Source organism: Brachypodium distachyon, chromosome 4 (genome assembly GCF_000005505.3).
Source record: "Brachypodium distachyon strain Bd21 chromosome 4, Brachypodium_distachyon_v3.0, whole genome shotgun sequence".
Taxonomy (NCBI): Eukaryota; Viridiplantae; Streptophyta; class Magnoliopsida; order Poales; family Poaceae; genus Brachypodium; species Brachypodium distachyon.
This window is the reverse complement of record NC_016134.3, coordinates 47,753,913-47,779,789: the sequence shown is the minus strand read 5'-3', so window position 1 is coordinate 47,779,789 and position 25,877 is coordinate 47,753,913. Positions and strand designations below refer to the sequence as shown.

The 25,877-nt window shown below is 43.6% G+C and overlaps 5 protein-coding genes and 1 long non-coding RNA gene across 8 annotated transcripts; 3 read left to right on the top strand and 3 right to left on the bottom strand.

The window, feature by feature from the left end:
* Window positions 1-505: 505 nt before the first annotated feature.
* On the bottom strand, window positions 506-7,380 carry LOC100840351 (protein HESO1). 3 transcript variants are annotated; one of them, XM_014901827.2, is made up of 9 exons: window positions 6,905-7,375; window positions 5,732-5,917; window positions 4,718-4,810; window positions 4,348-4,530; window positions 4,139-4,241; window positions 3,872-4,057; window positions 2,330-3,084; window positions 1,592-2,032; window positions 506-1,208 (listed from the first exon to the last, which is right to left on the bottom strand). In XM_014901827.2, exons 1-9 carry the CDS (start codon window positions 7,118-7,120, stop codon window positions 1,194-1,196), a joined length of 2,178 nt encoding a protein of 725 aa, XP_014757313.1. In that variant the 5' UTR covers window positions 7,121-7,375; the 3' UTR covers window positions 506-1,193. The 3 variants fall into 3 exon arrangements, with proteins under 3 accessions (XP_014757313.1, XP_003577136.1, XP_010238806.1); XM_003577088.4 differs by having other exon boundaries at window positions 506-1,202; window positions 1,593-2,032; window positions 6,905-7,372; XM_010240504.3 differs by lacking the exons at window positions 506-1,208; window positions 1,592-2,032 and having other exon boundaries at window positions 2,333-2,587; window positions 2,662-3,084; window positions 6,905-7,380.
* A 4,348-nt stretch (window positions 7,381-11,728) lies between these two features.
* Window positions 11,729-12,537, top strand: LOC100828244 (non-specific lipid-transfer protein 1). The gene is made up of 2 exons (XM_003578974.4): window positions 11,729-12,178; window positions 12,269-12,537. Exons 1-2 carry the CDS (start codon window positions 11,835-11,837, stop codon window positions 12,273-12,275), a joined length of 351 nt encoding a protein of 116 aa, XP_003579022.1. The 5' UTR covers window positions 11,729-11,834; the 3' UTR covers window positions 12,276-12,537.
* Window positions 12,538-15,957: 3,420 nt separating this feature from the next.
* On the top strand, window positions 15,958-17,008 carry LOC100827939 (probable non-specific lipid-transfer protein 3). Its single transcript, XM_003578973.4, has 2 exons — window positions 15,958-16,411; window positions 16,556-17,008. The coding sequence occupies exons 1-2, from the start codon at window positions 16,050-16,052 to the stop codon at window positions 16,563-16,565; spliced, it is 372 nt and encodes a 123-aa protein (XP_003579021.1). The 5' UTR covers window positions 15,958-16,049; the 3' UTR covers window positions 16,566-17,008.
* A 920-nt stretch (window positions 17,009-17,928) lies between these two features.
* On the top strand, window positions 17,929-19,461 carry LOC112272459. Its single transcript, XR_002966257.1, has 2 exons — window positions 17,929-18,306; window positions 19,090-19,461. It is a non-coding gene; the product is annotated as an uncharacterized LOC112272459 (long non-coding RNA).
* LOC100840048 (probable chalcone--flavonone isomerase 3) lies at window positions 19,283-20,910 on the bottom strand. The gene is made up of 4 exons (XM_010240503.3): window positions 20,438-20,910; window positions 20,174-20,284; window positions 19,938-20,093; window positions 19,283-19,852 (listed from the first exon to the last, which is right to left on the bottom strand). Coding segments are annotated over exons 1-4 (660 nt in total). The 5' UTR covers window positions 20,439-20,910; the 3' UTR covers window positions 19,283-19,460.
* A 440-nt stretch (window positions 20,911-21,350) lies between these two features.
* Window positions 21,351-25,741, bottom strand: LOC100827220 (vacuolar-sorting receptor 1). Its single transcript, XM_003578970.3, has 12 exons — window positions 25,234-25,741; window positions 24,014-24,703; window positions 23,842-23,930; window positions 23,681-23,750; window positions 23,514-23,597; window positions 23,304-23,380; window positions 23,115-23,196; window positions 22,698-22,780; window positions 22,546-22,603; window positions 22,218-22,346; window positions 21,851-21,954; window positions 21,351-21,755 (listed from the first exon to the last, which is right to left on the bottom strand). Exons 1-12 carry the CDS (start codon window positions 25,538-25,540, stop codon window positions 21,657-21,659), a joined length of 1,872 nt encoding a protein of 623 aa, XP_003579018.1. The 5' UTR covers window positions 25,541-25,741; the 3' UTR covers window positions 21,351-21,656.
* Window positions 25,742-25,877: the final 136 nt, after the last annotated feature.

Genomic DNA, 25,877 nt, shown 5'->3' with positions numbered 1-25,877 from the left:
AATCCTTAGTTCCTTACGTGGACAAGAGTGAAAGATGTAGGAATTCTTCAACTTTGTAAGGATTGGCCACAATAATTGAGCTACCAAATACTAGTATGTTGTACTTGACCCACTAGAGGAAATTAGCTATAAAAAGGTGGAATAATTGTGGTCTAAAATAGCCAAATTGGGTGCAGATTCAAGCTATGGCCTATGAGAACATCAATTTGGACAAATAATTGCCATTTTATATATCTCGTGTGGAAACATATATTTAAAATAGCATTATTGCGTGGAAAATAATTCTTTTATTTTGACCAACTATGCGGTTGACCATATCCTTGGATCAAGTATGAGAAAAGTAGGTAGTTGCATTTTGACTCCTATGATCAGTCTACCTATAACGCCCATTTTGGAAGCGACTTGTAATTTCTCATTTCTAAATACAGAAAAACATTCTATCTGCTACTCAAAATCACAAATTATGTTACACAGATAAATTAACTGGCCATGATATGCAAAAGCAGATAATTAACCGATGTTTCTTTTCCATGGGAAAATACTAAACATTTACTGGTATGCATCAACTGTAAATCAGGCAGCTCATACACACAGCACACATCAATTTCTTGAAGCAGCTCATGCTTCTCAGACAAGGGGTCTCAAGTCTCAACACAAGACCCAAACAGATTTAACACTATGAGAGCTCCCGAGGGATTCTCGAATGCTCATGAGGTCAAAATGGAATAGCTAAACTATCTATTTTTCCTCTCCAATCTTCTGTCGACTATTGTGACATCCGTCCCCCCTTCAAAGGTACCACCAAAATCTTTAAACGGAACAGAAGGGGATGTTTTCCCCTGAAGAATCTACAATTCTACATGGGTAACATGGCAAAAAAATATTCAACCTTCCCGAAGGGGAATGTGGCTCTGAAACTTCGGTTATCGCGGCACAAGCTGAATTTGCCATGGAAAGGCGAATCAGGTGACTAGAGAACAAGCTAGGATGTACATGATGATGCCTGATTTGAAGAGTAACACTCTGCTATGGCTGCACTGAGTGCGCACCATTATATCAGTATCTTCCTGTCGAATCGCAAAAAAAAAGAGTATCTTTCTCTGGGCCTGCCTTGTCTCTGCTATGCAATAAACCATATATGGTGTCAGCTGCGTAATGGTGGGAAATCACCATTGTCCTTGAGATGATATGGTTTACTGTCCCTGCAAATTATGCAGTAAGGGGTTAAGAACTGTAAACGCGCATGAGAATTGAATAGAGAAGTTTACACAGTGAATGTGGTAAAACCAGAGGGCAGAATAAATGCATTTTCAAGCTGAGCAAATGTGCTTTCAAGGTTACAGTTGCAATATGGATGGTTTCCATATGATAATTTAGTTAAACTGTGAGTTTCACAAGACCATCTCAATATTTTCTGCGGACACTCTACTAACCTAAAATGACCTTAATTTCTGTTTAACAAGCTATTAATTTTGGTGTGGCTCAACTATCATTGCTGTAAAATAGTAAAGATATAGCGAATAGCTACACGTCCCTCTTCCGAAACAGTTGATTTATTGCTTGTGACAACTAAAAGAATGCATCATATTTACCTCATTCCATCAGATTTGGAAACCACTCCAGGATTTTGTGCTGGAGACTTAGAGCTCAAGGGTGCAGAGGGTTTACTGTCAGGAACTGAATTTCTTCTCTTAGCTTGATCTTTGGAGGCACTCCTAACTTCCAACGGCAATGCCCCCAAGGTCCCGAACTCAAGTGTACTGTCTTGTGATTGACTTAAACCATTGCCATGAATTTTATCCGGCGGAACATGGGAAGATGGAGATGATATCTTCACCGGCAAGGGAATTCCATGATCATTTACAACAGGGGTATAAATCTGCAATGGTGGCTGCTGCCTCAATTCCTCCAAATGAGTCCTATCTGTAGGCATGTCCCCTCTGCCATAGCGGTGATACTTATAGTTATTCCGAGGGAAGTGACTCTTTCTTCTTTCCCCTCGTCCAGTAGGTGGCATCTCCATGCACAAATTCTACAATATCAAACAGACAGACAAACTAAGCAAAAACGCAAGGCAGAGCAGCCCAAACAGCACAAGCACGGTGCCTAGCCTTGATTTAATTACAAGATATAGTAACTCCAACAATACAAATAGATATAGTAACTCCAACAAAGTTAAAACTAAGTACAAGAATATCTGTAAATCATTCTTCCAAGCTTTCATAAGCATGGCATGCGGAAAAAAGGAGTTTACAGTAACATGGGATGTGTTTTTTTCAAAATGTGGCTTCAAGCTGTATAAGCAGAGAATATGTGAAAGGAAACATACTGGGTTGGGAAAGTAGGTGGCTGCTCCATGAGCTTGCATAGGATCATCAGTTTGATAAAATGGTATGAAATAGCCAGGTGGATAAGGACCAGGGACTATTCCATTTGTACAGGTATATCCATAAGCATTATCTCTGTCATGACCATTTGTTGAGTGTTTGTTCTGATATTGTACAGGTGGTGGTGGTGGGGCAAACATTGGATAGTAAATTTGACGAACTGGATAATCTTGGTTCGCTAGATAATCCTGCTGGCACCCCTGTGAATAGAGAAGATTATTCAAATTTGTTCTGTAATCCCCTGTGAGATCTGCTAAGTTGTCAATGGTGATACCTCCATCACCATCCGCCTCTTTGTAGTACCCCTTTGTTGACATCCCATTCGTCATACCAATTGAAGTAGCAGTTGCAAGATGTGAAGCAGATTTCATTTCCTTGTGCTCAGCTGTAGAGTTCTGTTCTTCAAGCTTCAGAGACCCATGATTATTGGAATCTGAGATGCTGATGTTATTGAACTGATTGGATAGATCGCCAAAGGAATGATGGTGTAATGGTAAACAACCGTTGTCTCTTTTAATAGTATTGAAGTTCACTGGGATGTCCTGTATGTCTGGCCTTACCATACTGTGGTTTCTCTTCAATGTGCTCTTGAAGAACTGATTCACTTCATCCACAGTAGAATTGGCAGGCATTTGAAGGATCTTCCCAAGCTTCCGTGCACCAAGATCAAATGCACTGCGTATTCGGTAAAAGTTGCCTGCACATTCGGTAGTGGAATTAGGCTCACGAAATAAAATGAAACCAAAAAATGTCTCCTTGAAGCAGCTTAATGCACATGAGCAATTGTGCAGTATTTACCACATGAAATGTATGCATGTCGATCAAATTAAGGCCACAAGTACACGGACAAACAGGCAACGATACATTTGATGGTGGTATGGTGCAGTGCAACATGACATCACATTGGTGTGCGATGCAAGTGAGAGTTTCCTTCTACGCAAGTTGAAAGCAAAGCTCGTGTCCCATGGATAAACGCCAGCTGTGGTCGGGTGTGCAGCAGCAAGGCGGTAGCAAAAGCAAGGCAGTCAGAAACAACACTAGTCGTAGTTAACTGTAAATTTGGACAAGCATGTATGAACCATGGAACTCCGGGTGTGGGAAGCCTAATTCGACCAGTCATTACGTTGACTGAACTGATGTATTAGGATTGATGAACTAGCAGAAATGAAGGATCAGATGAGAGAGTATGACATATCAGAAGTCATAGATATAAAAGGTCGATACTTTTTTTTTCCCAAAGAGAGTTGAGCTATTTGTGACGCAATTGTTCAAATTTGGGGAAAAGAAGAAACCAAGCAGCATTCTTTTTCCCCTGAGTCGCCGTGTCAATCATGAGAATATGAGATGACATGAAAACAACTTAAGATCACAAAATATCAAGTTCAAGAATTGGCTTGTCCTAAATTAACTAAGGCTGCAAATAGTTTCAAGCATAATAATCCTTTCTACCATCAAAATACATGACCTAGAGGCAGACAACAAACCTTTGCTGACACTGCGCCCAAGATTGTTACTCTGCTTCAGTGGATCTACTATGTTGAAATATTTCTGATAAAATGGTCGAGTATTTTTCTCATTGAGCCTAGGGGGGACAGTAAACATTTTTGCACATTCTTTGAGAAACTCCTCCCGCTGAAGAAAACTATCATCATGAGTGCCTGTTGGCTCAGCTGCACCAGAAAAGCTATGTGATTACAATTGGTGACAGAAAACTTTCAATCCCAAATAAAGATCAGGCTGCATTTACTTACTAACTAGCTCAGGTAAGGACGACAAGGAAACAGGACCATATAAGCTTATACCCTTATTGTCCCAGTCAAACTTGCTATAATAGTCTAGAAACCTATAGAGAACCTGCAAAAGCGCAGACAACCATGTCACCCTTGTGATGTGTGCATTCTAAAGCATCTTAGATAAGTGACAGGTACAATCTTTATAGGCACAAAATGTTTAAGCTTACAGCTAATGGGCCATCCAAAGACTCATGGAAGAGATGGAAAATATATAACACCAACGTCTCCAAGGCATACGTAGAAATTAAGCCATGGTGAGCACCAAGGATGCGGCTTTCATAATAACACCAAGCTTTTATCAGAATTATGCTTCTTTTGAAAAGGTGGTTTTTCTCAAATCTTTGATCAACCTGCAAAATATAATGGTTGTAAATACGCTTGAAAATGAGCAGACTGATCATAAAGGAGTTGTTTTCCCAAGTCCTACCTCACGAGGAAGGGAAAGGGAACGATATCATGGTTTGAATACCAGATACATGAAAGATCTGTGCTTTCAGGAAAAGAACCAAGCAACTTGTGGCAACTTTGAAATATTACCTGCTCTAGAAAACAAAGCGTACAGAGTCCACCCATCTGATTAAATGAGATGTCCACGACAATATTTTGGACAAAGCATTTGACCAGCTTGACCTGAAATAAGAAACACACATCAGTTGAAACATCCTGATGATAAAATACTAACTATGTGTGCCAACATATTCAAAAGTGCACAGAATTTATTCCTGGCAGTTCACCCAAAAAAATGACTGCAACCAATGATGCTCTATTGTTGTACACTTGTATCCATGTGCATGCAAGAGCTTACCAAAAGATGACAATAAAGCACAGTGGTGGACAGCCACTCAGTTTGTCATGGTAGGGCAGGCTTACCAGAGCTGCCACATGCACACCAGACACCTATCCAGCTCACAAGCTCCTCCATGGGCTATGGAGACAAGATAAGATTAGGCTAGATCTCCAAGTTAACACTTTCCAAGTTATTCGTGCAAGCCGGCTATATTCTATGAATCAAGCAAGCAAACATTAATGCAATCTCTCATCCCAGTTATCTCTTCAACAACATGGCCAGCCAACCCAGTGACTACCCACGTTAAGGATGACCACCTCAAACAGCTAAGCACTCCAATTCAATCCACCCTCAAGGATTCCACCACATAAGAAGGTTGCTGTCAAGTGTCGACAGTTCCGTTTTGTCAATGTCAGTGGTATACAGGCATATTTAGATATTCACATGTTTCACCGGTTTCATATGAAAAGGCGGATAGTCTGATTGTCCTTTCCCCATTTATGGTAGGACAACGATTCTATGAACTGTTTCGTTAAAATAAAGGAAATGTTCCCAATCGTATACAATGTACAGAAAAAGAGCATTCATAAGAAGTACTACCTCTGTTCCAAATTATAAGACATTTTGGCAAACTAAAACAGCCTGCCAAAACGTCCATATAATATGGAACAGATTGAGTAGATAGCAGAAGCTAAGTAAATTAAACTACTAGCTAATACTTTTCGTAAAGAACTCAAAAGTAAATAGGAGTCCGAATGGCAAACCTCAGCATGTATATACTGGACATCTTTGACTTCAAATTCAGCATCTTCCCTTCGCTCTTCTGCTTCCAGAATAGCACGGACCTCATTTGCTAGGCTTTCATCAGAATATGTAGAACCAAATGCCGTCAAGTCAATATCTCCATCAGGAAGATATGTTTTCAGTGGAACAGAACCAAATGGAAAGACCTGATTCAGAAAAAAGGAAACGGGTAATTTTTGTAGCATGCTACCAAATGATTCAAGATAATAATAAAAGAAAGGTCGGAGTCACCAGCGGAATAAAAGCACAAGCAATAATTATTTTCCTACTTCTATACACAATTTACACAACAAAATACATGATTTCCATGTTTTCCCTATAATGCCATATCCGGAAGTGGCAACATTACTGACATATTCGACATGTGAAATACCGCGTAGTGCAAAACACACTGAGAACACAAGTAAAGCACACTTCCATTCACTGATTCTAGACCATTTATCTCAAGTTGTGACAGCATTAGCCAGATCATTTGCGAGCAATGGTCCGAGACAACCTAAATACCTAATTGCATAACAAGCATGTAAATATTCCTTCCACAAATAAAGCAAGGTATATGCAGAAACCATGTTTAATCGCGTGCACAAGTATAGCAGGATAACGGTCCAAAAGGATAGTAGTAAAATGAGCAAGATACGGAAGTCCACGTCACGAAAACGGTCACCAGGTTATACCAAGACCATAACATGTCATCCAATCAATCCACACTCGCAATAAATAAATAATCGAGAGCGAAGTCGGCTGCACGCCCCTACAAGAGACATTAAAACACTCATAGCCAATAAAAACTTGACATACGTAACGTCAGGATTCCAAATATAGCAGCTTATATCCATATGGCGGCAGCGCTAGGGCTAGCACAATCATGCTTGGTTCACTACAGTACAGCTAAACAAAACAGCAAGCATGGAAACCCTTGAATGAGCAGCAGAAATGCACATAGCAGGTTATCCTGACTACAATTCCATGATCATCGGAAGATCACCACGCGTGAATAGACAACCAAGCACACACCTACGCGCTGTGCCATGTCCTTGATGCAGAGACCAGAGGAAATGCAGAGTTACTGTAACAGCGGGACTGTAAGGCAAGTGTAATGAAGTAAAGAAGTGGAGCTTGCCGGGGGCTGGTACCTGGCAGCCGACGGAGCACCTGACGAGGCGCTGGATGTAGTCCACGACGGAGGCGCGGAGCCCCTCGGAAGGGATGGTGGGCTGGATCCGGCCAATGACAGCGAGCGCGGCGGCCTCCAAGGGCTCCCAGACCTCCGGGGAGACAGAGGAGGGGTCCGGGTTCGCTGGCGCGTGCTTGGGCTCGGGCGCCAGCGAGACCTCGCGGATGTCGACCATGGGCGCCGGAATTGCCGAAGTGCCCCGCCGCGCCGCCCACGACTTCGCCGGAAAGCGACTGACGGCGGAGGAAAGGCGGCGGCTTGGGGCCGCCGGAGAAGGCGGCTAAGAAGGGTAAGCCCCCGATGCTGGGGGTTCTAGGGCTCGCAGGTGATGATCAGCGACGAAAGTGCAGTCGCGATCTTTGCGCCGCCGGCGACGGGGGAGGGGATAGGGACAGCCGGGGTAGAAGGAAAAAAATTAGGGATTTCTAAATCATTTATATATACGAAGGAAAATGGTCAGTTTCTTTTCCTCGTCTCTTCTGCTGGGACCCACGCTTTCACTCTTTCCTGCTCACTCACTGTAGTGCAATTTTTTTTTTGCGAGACATGAAGACACGGTTTTCAGCTTGGATAATCTCCAGGGGATGCATTGTTTGTGCGAAGAAACTGGAAAATCCTGCAATAATACCAAATACAATGACCGGTCACTCTTTGGCTCTCACTATCATGGGGTTGACCATGATGAACAGATGCTAAAGAAGGCTTAAAAAACCGACGGTATATGATACTGACAGTGCGACGTGACAATAGTGTCCAAGAAAGATGAAATTATGGTCGAGATGAGAAACTATCGTTCGCAGAAAAGCTAAACGAGCATTTAGGCAACTTACAAAGAACCTAATATATAGGGTTATGTATTTGCTAAAATATGCACATAGTTAAAGGCGTCGTATCCCGTGCATCTGACAGGCTAGGTATCCTCCGCATTTCCGCCGGACAATCCACATCTAACGTTAGGGCTATCAGACATGGTGCATATGCAAGATAACGCCCGCAGCCTCGGTAGTTAGGCTTGTTAAATATCCCTCCGCGCAAATCTCTCATCTTCAACCTGCCTAGATTAGATTATTATTGATATTATTTATGAAATATTGCGCCTAGGCTAGATTAGAGGGAGGTTATCGCATGTTGTCGTTATTGTTTAAATCCTTCTTTCTTTGATTGCGCACGGGAAACCTAATTATTATTGTAAAATGGCATTTGCATAACCTCTGTCATTTATAGTTATTTTTAAGTTCAATAATAATATTTTTCAGAAAATCAATTATTTTGAGAACTAATCCCCCTAACAACTGGCGGAACCCACAATCCTTCTTTTTCTCCGATCGCACACACGGAACTTCTTAGGATTGGACGAAATTTGTCAACTGTGATGTAAAAGAAAGGGGAAAGACATTTGCGACCGTCTGTCTTGAGCCATGATGGTCGTAGCTCATGCACAAAACTACACCACTCTATCAATGGTCGGTTCTCCTCGTATGAATGTATATACTGTAGAATTTTTTCACAATAAGGTCATCATAAGCGCGCAGGTTTAATTAAATCCACCGCAAAATAAACATCTGAATATTTGGTGGAACAAGCAACGACATAAAACCAGAAAGAAAGAGTGGCCGAGTGTTATCATACATGAAGCAGAAATGAGGGATATTATATGGGAAAACAAGTTTTTTTTCCCAGCATAATCCTGGAAATCAAGTTGCAGCCTGTATGCGGGCCTATTTTGTATTGTGGGCCTGAGTACGTTGGCCCAAAATGCCCAATTGTCCTGTATCTCAGGGACCATTCGGCCTCGTTACCCATCTCTGGGAGGTCTGAAGACGACCACACAAGGGCTGCGTTCTTTTCGGTTTTTAGAACCGGCTTCTCCTAAAAAGCCGTCCCCACTTAGCTTTATGTAGAAACCGTATCTCAGATTTAGCTAAGTTTCTAAAGTTGTTTAGACCAAACTAATTTGATAGCCTAATCAAATTTAGGTGGCGGGAGAACAGCTTCTCGAAGAAACCGGTTTCCGGTTCAGGAAGCCGAAAAGAACAGGCCCAAGAAAGGACCATGCTGTGGCAGCCCACTCCACGGGCCTATCTCGATCCAACACACGCACCAAGGACCCAGCAGACGAAACCAACAAGCGGGCCCCTGATTGAAACGAGGACCACCATCCAGCGAAACAGCATCTCGATTGTTTTGGATTGGGCCGTTGCTCGTGGGTCTTTCATGTCCGCTGGGCCGCTCTATGTGCAACTGTACGCCTCTGCAGGGCCACGAGATGTAGGGATACATTTGCAGTAGAACTTTTTTTTTCTTTTTTTCCGCTCAATAAAAAAAAAGTTCTACCGGAGAGCGACTCGTTTCCACCAGTTTAATCATCCGTGTAATTTATTCAAACTCACGCACGACGTTGCACGTCTACTGCCCTACTGCAGGTATGACGTAACCACAAGTCTACAACTAAGAATCCCATACAATTTTGATCCAACCATCAACACTTGAAATGATCCAATCATCGTGACCAAGAGAGGCCGACACATTTAAATCCAATCTCCTCTAAAAAAAGAGTTAAATCCAATCACGAACACTCGGAAAACAAAAATCTAATCATCCACACACCACGAGTCCATTAACATATATTTACCTCTAGCGTTATAGTAGGAAATTAATTTTAATACTATACTACTTCATGCATGTAGTTTTATCTTTAGGTTCATGTCGGGCGTCAATTTCTTTCATTGTGTACCATCGTAATCCATGATCGACCTATCTTAGTTAGTCAATTACTACGTACGAACCGGTCCAAGAACTATTTTCTTCTAGGTTTCTTATTTAAGAAAAAACTTTGAAAAAAATACTACTACTCTGAAATAGCCTTTAATAAGCACCCGCAAATTAACATATCTTTTTAGCCTTGTACACTGGAATAAGTTAGTTTTTCCTTGGTTTGAGATTTCTAACTTGGTTCTGTCACGCTCATGAATCAGGGCCGTCGAAATAGCAAGGTTTTTCTTAACAAGTCAACAAGAAAAGTATTAATTCGTGGGCATGTCAATTAGACTCATTTATACTAGTAACATAAAAGCGCATGAAACCACTGTAAATTCGATCGGGCCAGTAAAATTAAATGTGTTGCATGGTGACAATCGATCGAGTCGTCGTCGATCGGGCCAGTAAATTCGCAGTTTGACATGGTGGCATGTCTTGGACACAGACATGCCTGCATGGGGACCCACACGGGCGCCACGCGGCATGCATTGGACGTTACAGAGGGCGACATGCATTCATACGGCCGGCCCAGGGGGAGGTTGGGGAGGCAGCTGTTGGTTGATCGACGGAGACACTCAGACAACGTACCTCGGTTGCATCTGGACCGTGCTTGCAGAAGCAAGGGATCCGACGGCCCAGATTGGGCATGAGCGTTTATCCATATCGAAGCCAAAAGATAACAAACATGCTGAGATGACGAGCAGATGGAGCTAGCTACGTAGGTTTGCATGCGTACGTATATACGTGCATGTATAGTATGTTTCCCGCCGCATGTCTGCATGCGGCTATACGGTTATGCCGGACGCGTGTGCATTTGTGTGTGCATGCAGCCAATTGCACACCGCGCGGTATCCATTCTACGTGCGTAATACATGTTCCCCAGCTGATCGAGCATAGCTAGGCCATATACTCATCATCCTCATCAACGTCTCTATATGGTGGGATATGTTATCATCTCTTGAATTCTAAATTCTTGATTCAAATTTGTTTAAATATATGGATGCATCTATTCTTAAAAAAGTCTAGACAAATGTAATATTTTGACAATAATTTAGGATCAGAGGGAGTATTGTTTTTGATTTTATATAATTTGTTCAAAGTTTAAGAAGTACCTCTCGGTATCTTGCCCATGTATACTACTCCCTCCGATTCTAAATTATTGTCGAAATATTACATATATCTGCTGGACGCTTTTTAAGACTAAATACATTTATATTTGGGCAAATTTGATTCAAGAATTTAGTATCCGAGGGAGTAGCTAGTACGTACGTATACTTTGTTTACTATAGTTCAATAGTGTCTCTCGGTATCTTGCTATAGTATTCGGGTGAAAACAAAATAAACCGGCCGGGTCGGCTGTACCATACTACTGTATATTGTGTGTTCATATCGATCGATCTATGTGAGAGGTTGACCTATATAAGCGTTGTAGTACTATACTATATGCTCCACTAATTCTCTTGCGGTCCGGCTAGTTAACTGTACACTGTACTGCCCGAATTTATGCCGTACTACCAGCTGCATGCATCGCATACATGCGTGGTTGTGGTGTGCCATGGCCGGTCGGCAACTAGCTCTAGCTGCACATTTTAAAGGACGCGATGGGCACTCGCATCCAACTCCAAACACCACCATCAATTAATGGCATATACACATCCAACGACCGCACCAAATTTTCAGTCGGTTCATTAGCTCTAACTCCTACTGATAAGCTTAATTAGCTGCCCAACGTATAATGGCTTGGACATGGGCCATGCATGCATGGTGATTCTACTACTTAACTGAGTGTACTACTGAGTTACACCAAGTCAAGTAGTCAGACTATTCAAACCTGCTAATTAAACACACCGAGATCGAGAGATGTATACATGCATCTGCCCCTAACATCCAACTACCTGCCGCATCCCATTCCCATCGCCATTAATCCCCCAATCCAACATACTCCTACATGCACCGACTAAAACCACATCCTTCGACAGATCTCTGTAAACATCCTAAGCTTCCATCCATCGGAACCCTATTTAAGCCCCTGCATTCCCTCCATATCCTCCACACCACAACTCAACCTTCTTCATCTTCTTCACTCTCCAGTTCAGAACTTCAGTTCAGCTCAAGCAAGCAATCAGTCTGAGATGGCTCGTGCTCAGGTGATGTTCATGGTGGCTGCCGTGGTGCTGGTGGTGGCCATGGCGAACTCGGCGGAGGCGCTGACTTGCGGGCAGGTGAACTCTGCCGTGGGGCCGTGCATAGCGTATGTGAGGGGCACGGGCGCGGGGCCGTCCGGGGCGTGCTGCTCGGGCGTGAGGAGCCTCAACTCCCAGGCCAGGTCCACCGCCGACAAGCGCACCGCCTGCAACTGCCTCAAGACCGCCGCCCGCGGCGTGAAGGGTCTCGACGTCGGCAAGGCCAGCAGCATCCCCTCCAAGTGCGGCGTCAACATCCCCTACACCATCAGCCCCAACATCGACTGCTCCAGGTAACCAATTATTGTACAGCCTCAGATTGTCAGAGATCGACTGTGAGACAAATCAGAACGCTAATTGCTGATCAAAATCTTTGTTGTCAGGGTGTGAGCTGGAGAGACGATCGGGTCTCTCAGCCGGCGTCTTCATCAGCTACTTCCATATGGATCCGTTGAAGCGTGCGGCGTCTCTGTCTATGTATTACTGTTTTATGCGAGTTTATATACAGAATAAAAGCACTCTCTCCGAGCTTGTTGGTTTACTCTCTTTTGGAGGAGATCGAGTTGTTACTTGAGAGTTTGTAACCCTTTATCATGCCATGTCCACTTCCCGTGTTTATGGACTATATATACACACACACCTCTTTTTGTTATGTACGTCTATCTTTGTTCCCTCGCGTTTGCATCGTGTCGTAAATTACTTTGGATTTATTCATGATACAAGATATATAAACATGTCATTAATTAAACTTGAAAATTCAATTCTGAAGGGCAACGCTAGCTCCCTGGTCTTAAAAGAGAGAACGTTGTAAAACCAGTAAATAATTTGTGGCTCCAATCAACTTTTTTTATAATTGCGAGGGAAGTTTTATGAAAATATCTGGAATTTTAAACCTCCAGGCCAGCTTCAAATATGCCTCGAATACTCTGCCAATTCTTTCGATCAGTGCAAGTATGAACTACAAACATGAATCAATAGCAACCTACAAAATTGACACCGATGGCAAGACAATTTCTCAATAAGAAGAATGTTCTAACAAAGATTTTTAATCGAGAAAGGGAGCATCGAGGTATGCGTACTTAAGTGGAAACCTTGTCTGAAAAACCATGGGGGAAACCAGTCGAGATTCGAAATCAACTACGAGATAAACCGAATAAACACATGTGCTCCCGTAAAATAGGGGAAATGGCGGTGGTTCCAAATCCGCAAATTTAATAAACTAAGAAGATGTCGTAAATATATATAGAGTTCACATGAAAACCTCTTTTGTGAGTTTGTGCACGTTCTTAAAGAAAACATAGAATTTCAATGTGTTAGTCTATGTAGTATATGTGTTTGAAATTCCATGGTGTAAATTTATCATGCACAAGAAAAACAGATACTAAGTTAGATGCCAAAGGAGTGTGCATGTATCTAAATTAATGTATTGTAGTACCATGCATCATTTTCTGATAAATTTTCAAAATACTTAAGTGCATATAAACTCTTTTTTTTTAGGGGAAGTGCATATAAACTCAGTAAGGGTGTCGTGGGAATTGGGCTTCATATTTGGTAACCACCCTTAATGGGCTTATTTAATTGTTATTTCTAGAAGAAACACCCTAGGGGGCTGTTTTAGGAGGTGCAAATGAAGCCTCCTCTCCTCTTGTGGCTCGGTTGCCTGTTTTAAGGGAATAATAATGGGTTGGTTGCCCATGGAACCAAATTAGTCTTCTGTAAGTGGCCGCAGAATTTTAGGCCCAGCAGGCTGAGCTGAAATTCCGTAAATGGTCGCGACATTTTGGGCCCATCATGCAGACTGACTTTGGACCCATTTACATGATGGCTGGCTGGCTTCATCAACTCGGCCCAAGTAGTATGGCCTTTTAGGGCTGGGCTAACTTTACGCCCTATTATTAATTCAATTTCAGTGCTTGCATCAGCAGCTGCTAAAAAAGAACAGCTCTTTTTTCTTCTTCAATTTTGTCCCAAATTGTTAGATGGAGTATATATGTTTTCCTTCGGTCTCTATATATTTTCGTAAATCTCTTCTAGGTTTACTCCTCCAAAACGCTTTGTGAATGCTCCGTGTGCATACCCTATTTTTTGTTGGACATGAATAGATCGAACTCGTAGGCCTTACGTTATAGCACTGGCTAAAGAAAACACACATGTATCTTATGGATGTATTATTATATATATGAATTTATGCTTGCTGGTAGTATAGGCCATGGCCAATTGCCGGAAAATTAAAGGAGGAGCTAACAAATACAGCAGAGGCCTCATGCACAGTTGGAAAATTAAAGTGGTGTGAGCGATGAGCTCAGATCTCATGGCTGGGAAGGATCAGCTGGTCGACACACGGCATAGAGAGAGGCTGATTAATTAGCGAATGTTCACAATTTAAAGTTTGAAAACGAAAGCTGGAAGACATATCCTAGCTAGCAGCTGGTGATGCAACAAACTGTAGCTTACCCTAAGCTAGCTGCTAGCTAGCGACGTGTGGCGTGTCTTGTCACTCAATTTGCTTGGGTTGAGACCCAAACAGTTGCTTGGATTTGTAGCTGTCCATCAATTAAGGTGATCGACATGCCTACAATTCACCTGCAAGGCTCTGTCAAATTAGCTGAATATATACTTCACCGATATTACTAGCTAGCTAGCCAAGTCTCGAAGTCAATTCTGTGAAGCTAATCTTGACGAGTGGACGTCCTAGCTGGGAGTGCATATATACGATCTCTATAGGTCTGCTACTTTTAATAGCTATTTTTAGTATCCATTTCATGTGTTGCAAGCTACTAGCTAGCTTTATCAGTGTGTGGCGCAGATTAATTAACGTCGTTATAATTAATTGCAAGTTAGTGGATAGTTGTTCCCGCGCGGTTCTCACCTGCTAAGATGTAAAGAATGAAAGATTGAAAGAAAGCAGAGATGAATGCAAAGACGTGACGAATTAACAGGCGATTTAAAGCTGTTCACTGTTGAGGATTAATGGGGTGATCGAAGAGATCGGGCTACTGTACTTGACCTGCTAATTAGTGGAGTATAATTAATGAATTAGCTAGCTAGCTAGGTTGGCAAATTTTTTTCAATAATTGATGCATTAATTATATTGTCTTAAAGTGCATCGAGCGATGCACGAAAAAACCCTCAGCCTCTGCATACGGGATGGACACAGCATTTTGTGTGCAAAGTTATCTTAAAACCGCGATATTACCGGATCCGGGATTTACCGTTGAAGAATCCACCATTCATATCCATTTTGAGACGTAAATCAGGCCACATCACTGAATATTGTGCCTTTTTTGTACTGAGATGGGCGGGTCTCTCACGTATTAATTCGTGACTTCCGATTGGTTGAAGATTCATCGGTAGGTCCTAGGCCCAGTAAACAAGAGTTTTCGCATATATTCTGCATCGAAGAAGCAGTAACATATCCTATTGTTAGAAACAACATCATTTCTCATTCCCACTAGAAGTATAACATATAACGGTCTCATTCCCACTAGAATCAAAGTATATACCATGCTATATATACAATGCGTGCATGTACGTATATATAGGTCGAAAGCCATATTGTTGGGAGAAGATTGTTATGAGACGCAAGCTAGTCGTGGCAACAACTACTGCAAACGATAATAAGAACACGCATCAAAAAGAGGCATCAGCAGCAAAGTTACGGATCAATCTGTCTACATATATTTGCGTATTGTGGGAACTGCCCGCTTGCTCACGGAACCGGAGAAAGTTCAGTTGCCGTAGTGAAGGTCCCGCTGAACAGCTTAATTTCCACTGTGATATTCCAATATATCCAAATGAAATTCGAAAAAGAATAATCATAGGCTCAAGAAGTTTCTTGAAAAAGAAGAAGAAGAGATTAACCCAAAAAGAGAATAAGATATATGCACATGTGGCAATTAAGTTATCTAGCGAGCTCTAGTACACGCACTTGCATGCATGGTAGATCGATGTCGTCAATTCAATGTTCGATCCACCAGCCAACGGCCCGGCAGCGACGTGCATCAATTGCTCAACAATCAATCCCCGCCCTCCATCTCCATCTGCCCCTATTTATACCCCTCCAAAACCCTTTCTTCCTCCACACTCACTCACTCCCACACTCACTCATCTCATCTAATCCCCTCCAACAACCCTCTAGCGCGCAAGCTCCAAGAGCAAACAACAATGGCTCTCAACAGCAGGGCGGCGGCCATGGCGACGCTCCTCGTGGCGGCGGCGGTGGCGGTGCTGCTGGCCGGGGAGCAGGCGTCGGCGGCGGTGACGTGCGGGCAGGTGGGGTCGTCGATCGCGCCGTGCGTGGCGTACGTGACGGGGAAGGCGGCGGCGGTGAGCCCCGGGTGCTGCAGCGGCATCAGGGGGCTCAACAACATGGCCCGCACCACCGCCGACCGGCAGGCGGCGTGCCGGTGCCTTAAGAGCATGGCCGGCAGCATCAAGGCCCTCAACATGGGCAAGGTCGCCGGCGTGCCCGGCAAGTGCGGCGTCAACGTGGGCTTCCCCATCAGCATGTCCACCGACTGCAACAAGTATGTATATATGTGTTTAATTAAGTATAAGTGGATCCTTCTCATTTTTCCGTCGGTTTGAGTTTTTGGGTTGAAATTTTTATACATACTTGTATATATAACTGTTCTTCTCTTACTTATGTCGATTTTTTTTCTCAATTGCAGGGTGACTTAAGTTGCATGCATGCCGCGGAGGCGAATGCATGCACACGTGTTAATGGAGTGCTTTAGATATATATGTACGAGAGATCAAGATGTGGAGCTACAAAAGAATAAAATAAAAGCTGCTTGCATGCATGCATGACGGACGCAGCTCTGCATGCATGACTGCAACGTGTGTTTCTGTATCGATATATCTTCTGCACACAGTACTATGTAATGTACGTTACGTAAGTACGTGTGCAGATGTTATCTGTATGTTTGGTAGCTTTGAGTCGTTCTGGGCATTATATTGCCCGTGTGTGTGTGTGTGCATGCAATGTGTGTAGAACGTGTCAAGCTCTTGTGCTACTCTTGCCGACCTGTACCGGCCGGCCGGCGACCTTGTCGATCTGACCTACTTGTTCAGGCCGGCAATAATTATCTAATAATACTCCATAAGTAGTTATGTTTTCTTAATTATTGTTGTGTCGTACATACACTCGTGCTGTCGTTGAATGTTTTAAAATATAGTTATTGCACTCTGATCCGATCGGTACTCGACACTGAAGAGCGAAGATGCATGTCGCAGGGGTCGCCGTCGAATCGATCGTGTGCAAGAGGCCGGGCAATAAAGCTGAGATTCAATCGAGTTCACGCGGATGATTTCCAAAATGCAAATTTTGAGTGATAATACTCACTCCGTTCATAATTTTTAGTCGTTGTTTTGGTATAAATTTGAACTAATTAAAACAACGACAAGAAACAAACATTTTTTAGAACAAAATTTCTTTGTCTTCTTCAAGAAAAGGACGTTTTTATTGATTTATCGAAGAAAGTACTCCGATGAGAAAACCGATGGCCAAGGTCCCGGATAAAACTAAAAAGCTTCATCAAGTTTCGTTGAAGTCAAACTCTCTACGTATCCGCCGTTCACTTGACCGTTTTCCTTCTGAATTCGTTGAAAATTTTGAATAAATATCGAACGGGACGGAAATACGGTCACTGGACGTACACTCGGACGGAAAGCACACCCTTTAATGTAAGGCAAGCTAAAAAAATACGAACCACGAGAACCATTGGTTAAGTGGAGTAGACCACAAGATACAAATTCTGGAGTGTCTCATCTTTATCGACCGAACATGACCATCAGACAAAACTTTTAAATGTACTAAAATTGATCGGGGTTTTTTTTTAGAGAGAGCTACTAAAATTGATCTGTGTGTATCTTCCTACTTTCGCACTAAATTTCGAAACGACAGACACTCGAAAAAAAGGCCCATCTATCATTTAAAGGTATAAAGGGCAATGCAAAAAGAAAAGAGCCCAAAATGGGTGGCCGAATTGAGCCGACCACGAAACGTAGTGTTTGGGACAGAAACACTTCAAAAAATGTCGCCTCCTGTGTTCCGTATCGATTCCCAAACGCCGGCCGGAATCCTCCGCCGCCGCAGGAAAGAAAAAACAGAACTGACGCTGGGATAAGCAGAAGAAGAAACGGACCAGGCCCAACAGCTAGAGGGCCCAATAACAACGCCCCACACCAAAGGGTCCGGGCATCGTTTGCGCCGTCCCGACCCAGGAGCGGGCAGGAAACCCCTCGCCGTCGCCGCCGCCAGAGCCAGCACCATGGCGGCCGCCGTCCGGCATTGCAAGGCGGGGCGAACGGGCGCGGGCGCGGGCGCGCATCGGCGGCGCCGGCACGTCGGAGGAGAAGATGCTTCGCGCGGCGGCGGCGGCGGATCGAGGGAAGGCACCGGCTGCGGCGGCCGGCTCGGGTAAGTGCGCGCTGCTGCCCTAGTGTTTAGTCCCACATCGCTCGCGGAGGAGCAACAGCACCGGCATATAGACGCGGGCCTCGGATGTGTTGCAGGTCGATTAGAACAGATAGATTAGGATTAGGATTACGGGTAGGAGACGGGTCTAGGATTTGCTCCTATGTCAAGAAAGAGGACTTAGAATAAAAATATTCACAGCTCTTGTTTTTTTTTCCCCATATGCTCCTATGTCCGTAGTTTTTTTTGCTGTCTATTTGAAGAATGAGATTGTGATTGGTTTGAATAAAAATAATCAGTGCTTGTGCTGTTCTATTCAACATCACTGATCCTATTATTATAATCAGTAAGATTCCTAGCTAACCTCGCGTGCCAAATAGGCATACTTCCTTTTAAGCTTCCATTCCTGCATGTAAGTAGTTTTTGTCGCTTAAGTAGACAAGTTATCTACAGCCATTTGTGCCTGCATCGTATGTACAAATATACTTTTTTTTTGCACAATATTGTCCAGCATCTAATCACACTCTGTCCAGAGGCCTTTTCATCACATCAAGCTGTCAACTAATACTCTAATAGTATTATTACAGCTTAATTTAACAGAAAAATCTACTCCCTCCGTCCAACAAAGGATGTCTCAACTTTGACCAAATTGAATGCATCTATACACTAAGTCATGTCTAGATACATCCAAATTTTTACAAACTTGAGACATCTTTTGTTGGACGAGGGAGTATGAGCAAACCTTGATGGTATCCTTGATTTCTTTTCCATATTATGTTGCTCAAGGTAGAAGAAAATGTTGTACAAGACGCCACGACAAACTTTGACAGCATCCATGATTTGTTTCCCCCATGGTATGTTGTTCTCAGAGAAATCCTAGTGTCATTCCCTGTTCACTTTTTAAAGCTGCAAAGAGGAGTTGAGAACTAACCACTAACCTTCCAGCAATGGACACCACAACAGATCAGTCACTTGCACATCAACCGCAGTATTTTGTTTATTTCCTCTGGAGCAAATTAACAGACAGAAAACCAAGCAGCAACATTGAATTCAATCCTCACGTTTCAGATAGTTGAAATTTTTCCAACATGACTATTTCACTACTTCCTTATTACAGAGGCAAAGCTACCAAGCAGAGCAGGACTTGTAAAAAAAAATCATGGAGAGGAGAGCAAGGCCGTGAAATGGTCGGCGAGGCTCCTGACGGTGGTCTGTGACACCGCCGACGCTCCGCCGAGGTACCACCTCTGGATCATCTCCGCCACGGCCGCGTTCTCCACCGCCACCTTCGCCTCGTCCTTGCCCTCCGTCGCGAAAGATATCTCTGCAGCGGTGGCCGTGGCTGGAAAGTGGAAGGTGACGACGGAGCCGGGCCTGAAGTACTTCGACTGGAAGAACTCTGCCACCTTCTCGAGCGCCTCCTCTTCGTCGTCATCATACCTGTCTGCCGCGACAAGGCGGTCCCTGACGGAGCTCTCCAGCTGCACCCCGTACTGTGACCCCTTGATCTCCTTGATCACCACCACCCTCAGCACTTTCTCCACCGGAGCTGCATGCACAGCATCAGAAAACATGTTATCAGCAACTGTTCTCAGAAAGAGAAACCATCTCAACTCCACATCATCTATTCTCACCTGAGACCAGGGCGCTGAAGAAAGCATCATCTTCCACCTGCAGCTGGTCCTTCCCCTTCCAGCTCTGCAGGTGCTCCATGATGCCGCCCTCGTCGAGGTAGACTCCAATGGCATTGAACTTGATCTGCAGGAAATGGATCTCGATGTCCGTGACACCTGCACATTGAAGTTGAGCTCAATCTTGTCAACAAAACAGAGACGATTCCTGCCAAAGAACAATAGATCATTCAACTTGCCATGGCCAACGAGCGAGAGGGTCTTGGCGCCGGCAATCTCCTGCGGGAACGGGATACCTTCCACCTCTACGGTGGCGGTGTCGACAGCAGCCTTCTCGTGCTCCGATCCCACTGCACTCAGCACGCAAAACCCCCCAATCAAAATCTGGAACCTCTTTTTTCCATCACTAGTGACACTATCTGCCTTCCTTGTGCATGCTTAGTAGTAATACTCTAATCTATTTGAAACAAGAATGTCAAAACTGAAATTAAACTTTGGCTTACTTGTTCTTTATTTTCGCAGTCGAGGCGAATCGATCAACGGAGGAGCCAAGAGCTAGCTAGAAGATGATGGAGAAGCTTGTGTGCTTTGTGGTGTCTGGAGGAGCTAAAGGGCGTGGGCGGGTGTTTTATCGTGGATGCAATGTTGGAGGGGTTAGGTGAGTGGGAGTAGGAATGGACAAGTGGTGGAACCGAGACTGTCAGATGCAGCTACCACGCTGAAGTAAGCTTCCAAACCAACAAAAGGGCTGAACTTCAAGAGGGGGGGAGGTTGGTGCATCCTGTGGTTGACAAGTGATGCTGTTAGATGCATCCAAAATTGCATCTTGGAAGTGTCCATGTATATGATGGTATTAGGTAATAAAAATTTGCTCATGTTTGCAAATGGTGCTGTTAAGTATCTACTAAATAAAATTAGCTGAATTGTTAGTCAATCGCTCGTGTGTATGTATTTTTTCGCGGGGAGTATGTGTATGCATAATATAATATTTGTTCTAAAGAAAAAAGGACAATGATAATCTTTGTGATGTTGTTTGCAATCTTTTAGGCCGGTTGGAATTTGAAATTTTTCTTTGGGGACTTGGTTAGGGACGAGATCATATGACATAAATTGAGGTAATGTTGGGGTTAGTGGGTATAGAGACATGTCCTTGGATGAAATCTGATAGAACGTCCGCTCTAATTGCGAAGGCCTGGACTAGTCTCCTCTACCTAACGTGATCCAGCACTCTTTTCATTCCCAAGTAATGGCCTGCAATTACCCTTTCTTTATAGAGATGTCACATTCCCAAAGTAATGGCCTGCAATAACCCTTTACTTTTAGAGAGATCAACCTCTTTTAGCACCTATTATGTTCAGCAATATTTCCTGTCATTTTAACATTCCTCCAACTTGGAAAGGTAAATGATCAAAGAAGTTAACAGCAAAAAGAAGCACACATGACATGAATATGACATATCTTTCCTGATATTCGAAGAGAAATATAAAAAGACCATCAGAATTATTGAGTCTGCAGGCATGGCCCAGGTGGCCAGGTAAATGCTTGGCGGTAGTCTAAGCTAAGCTAAATGGCCCCAACTTCCAAGCTGATGTCTGTGAATTTACAGGAGGGTCTGACTGAGTATGCTACACACAATATTGGATCATGACACATGCAAGACAAGTGTTTTCCTCTACTCCCTCTCCCCATCCTCTTCCCCATAAAGCTGGAAGAAACTGCTCTTCACATCTCAATATGGTGGGAATGGTTGGGGATCTCCCCCTGGTTGTCCAGGGGCATGTACTGCGCCATGATGGCGCGGATCTCCGAATCCATGTAGCTCTGTTATGCACAAGCACAGAAGAAATGCAGAATAAGGATTAGATGCCAAGCTACGTTTGCTTATGAGTGATAGTTGATATGTACAAATATCGTACCCGGATCCTGTACTTGTACACCGCATATCCTGCCAGTCCTGCTGTCGCCAGCGCGAACAAGGTGACCCATAGGAAATTCCAGCCTGCCTGTCCTGCACTTTTGCCTGAATAAAATGTGTCTATTTAGTATCATCTGAGTCAGATGCCTAGACTTATCCTATATGTTGCTATGGTAAGCTCTCAACAACTAATCTGTTGAAGAATCAATAAAAGTATAATATCATCGAGCCTCATATAAACTATAACTGGCCTGCAATTTGTTAGACTTATGGCCTTCACATCCAAATCCCACGGGTTAGCTCAAGTATGTAAGAACAACTATCGGCGATAATAAGCTAGTTATAAAAGATATGCTGTATGCACATACTTATGCACGTATCATGCTCCTTCATGTACAGCATGCCCCCGCCACAGCCGCACTCATAGCTTCCCCATGTGTTCTTGCATTTGCATTCCTTGCACTGGCATGCCGTCTTTTCCTTGCATTCATCAACATCTGATGACACAGAATTCTACACATTAGCACAATAACAAAGGAGTACCAGGAATACGACCATATTAATGCAAATTCTAGGTGGATATTCACTTTTTTAACCGAAATCTGGAACCTACAAGTCAATTTAAAAGGTTTGAATTCTGTGCAGATTTACATTTGTCCATTGAAAGCTACATGTTCTGAGGGTACTGACTCTTACCTTCACATTTGTGGACACCGTCACCTTTGAACCCATCTGGGCATTTACATCCACCATCCTGTAGGTTACAAACAACAGAAATATTCTTTTCGACTTCAGACAATACATGTCGCAGCATTAAGGTTAGAAAAAAAACATAACTGATAACTTACAGTGCAGGCAGAGTATGTCCGGCCATTCCTGGTCTCTTTCCAACATCCTCCATTGTTAATCTCACAGCGCCCAGATCCCGAAGCTAAAATAAAATCAAAATATATTCAACAAAGTTACAATGCATTGTGCAGAAAAAACCCACTGTGCAGAGCAGAGTTGCTAATTACTACTCCCTCTGATCCTAAATTCTAGACTCAAATTTGCTCAAATATGGATGTATCTATTCTTAAAAAGCGTCTAGATACATGTAATATTTCGACAACAATTTAGGATCGGAGGTAGTATCTTCAGATATAAGGGTTAAAGTGCTGAAATGTAAGCAGCCCCTGAGGTGTAGTCCATGACCTTCAATACTCTAAAATAAACGAAGAAGTCGGGAAGAAAATGTTATCCTAATTTCTCTCAGTAATACATACCTTCACAATGAGTGTAGCCATCGCCAACAAATTTTACACCTTTCACAACCGGACACTCACATACTCTTCCACGGAAAGTATCCTGCATATAAGTATCATTATATGCATATGCCAGATAAAAGTGTTATCCTGTGGCCCCTGAACTAGATTGTAGCACAAAAAGAGAGACCACTGAAAGTCCAGAAGTACCTTGCATGCTGATATGTTAGCAGCCTTATCCTGCCAACAGCCACCATTGTTCTCCAAGCACTCATTTGTTTGTATATCTTTATAGTTTGATAACAAGAATAGAAGATGATTAGATGATTAAGAGAAAGGTACCAACCAGGTTATGATTAGAGTACAAGTATTCACCTCAAATGCAACACTGCGGAAAGGCAAAGGAATCAATGCACTAACCTTCACTCAAACAAACAGCAGGCTCAGTAGTTTCTTGAAAGCCCGCACAGAGTGCTTTAAGAACTGCTCCTTTGTCAAGTTTCCCTGAGAAAAGAAACATTACGATAAGCACAACTAGAACCTCCCACCACTTCGCTGTCAACTGTAATGTTTGAAAGATCACCCACCTCTGTATTGTCTATTATTGATGACTAGTGTCGGTAGGATGGTGACGTCACCGCGAGAGCCCTTGCCAATCTATGTAAAATAGTCCAAAATGATATAACACGGTCAGAAGTGGGATGGATAGAAGAGATAAGATCACACTGATATACCACTTAGTACTAACCTGAGCATCCTGTTCAGCTTTCAGCACAGGATTTTCTTCATCAGCATCTGGATCACCAATACACTTATCGATTGCTTTGTGATCAAGGCCTGGGAATTAGAAATGCGTTAAGTACAATTACCTGCACCTAACCATAAATGATTAAAACAAGCATATGCAAACACCAACGTACCAAGTGACTTGATAACTCCATCAGCACATTCCTTAGTGTACTTCTTTTCCTTCATTGGGCACCGAATTGCAAAATCAGTCACATAATCCCACCACAACCAGGGTTTCTTGTGCTCCTTGGCAACTTTATAAACACAAACTTGGCGCAAATTCTGAACCACCACATCTTTCCCATCATACCCTTTGCTGAAATCCTGTTCCGGGTCAGGTGCACAATACCTCCCGTGGTTGATACACTGGGACTTGCACTGCTTGCTTAGTGTGAAGGCCTCCGGGCAATACCAGGTAATGTAATGAGGAGTGAACTCTGTATACCCCTTCTTCTCAAGTATTTGTGCCGGTCCTTTGAAGCTCTTGACGAACTCAATCTGGCTGTCACATTTCGGACCACACTCATCGTTGCTGTTAGTCCAAAATTCGTACTCAACACGCTCATCAGGGTGAGGCAGGGACTCCCTCCAATCCAAATTCACATTAACCATATCACCATTATTAACTGCTTTCCTGAGCCTGTCCCCGAAGCTTTTTGTTATCAGCGCTGACGGAATAGTGATGTTCTCTAAGTGATCTGCCCTGCCGCTCTCTTCAGGGGTGTCCATTGTAATTAGAGGCTCATCCTTGTCATCGGCAACAAGGATAGCCGCCACTCCTGCGTTCTGTGCATTCCATGCCTTCTTTGTAAAGAAGCAATCTACACACAACAGCAACAACCATGTTAAGCAATCCACGGTATGTATTAATTAAGCAACTAGAATACGACATCACGGAGAAGACAAATAAGAATGTGATTACATATAATAACAGTAAGTTAACAACTGGCTGAAGACTAAATCAGTGGAACATCATGGAAAGGTCAAAGATCAAAGACAGCGACCTAGGTACTACTATAAAACTGGACTAGGGGTTTGGTCATGGATTAAACTGTAAAACCATCTCAGATTAAACTGCTCCACACATCAAGTCATGGATTTGGTCGTTGCACCAACTTGGGGGGATCAACTAACATTCAGCTCAATCACTATCATCATCACATGACAAGATCTAATTTTGGAAACATGAAAGACCACACGATTAAACAAAGGCCGTCCCAATTCTAGTCAATGTTTCGGCTGCAGCCGATCTAGCCATATATAGCAAGCCAACAAAAGCGAACAACCCGGGGACGCAATTCTGTTTTTCCAGGCCAAAAAAAAGAAGCAAAATTTGCAGCGATCTGCTCACCTCCCCTGTCAACGAGCAAGAAGGTGGGGAAGGAACCCGGCTTGGCCTTGTAGGAGATGTCGAAGTCGTCGAAGCTCTTGCAGGCCTTCCGGTTGGCCTTGGGGTAAGCGACGACGCCGACCATGGTGCCGCCGTACTGCGGCACGCCGAAGTTGCCAATGGCGCACTCGTAGGTGCCCCTGAGCGCGTCCGGCGCCGTGACCTTCAGGCTGTTCTTCTCCACCACGAACCTACCCTCGCAGAAGCTGGCGCAGAGGAGCACCGCCAACGCCAGCAGCACATCCGGCGGCGCGGATCGGAGCCCCATGTGGACGGTCCAATCCCGGCGATTAAGCCTCGCCGACCGATCTTTGGGGGGCACTCTGCGTGTGCCGGACTAGAAATCGGAGGCGCAAACGGCGTGATGCGGCGGAAAGATTGGAGATTTGGCGGGCGGGGAGGGCGGCGGAGTGTGGGGTTTATGGAATTTGGGTGGGCGGAGGAGTTGGACTTGGGGGAGAAGATGGTTGCGGGCGGAAGGAGAAGGATACGGAGACGAAAGTGGTGAAGAATTCTGTTTACATTTTCTTCTTTTTTTCTGTCTCTTTTCTTTATCCAAAGAGGCACATGAGCACCTGCCACGTTTTTTTTCCTTGACTCTTTCA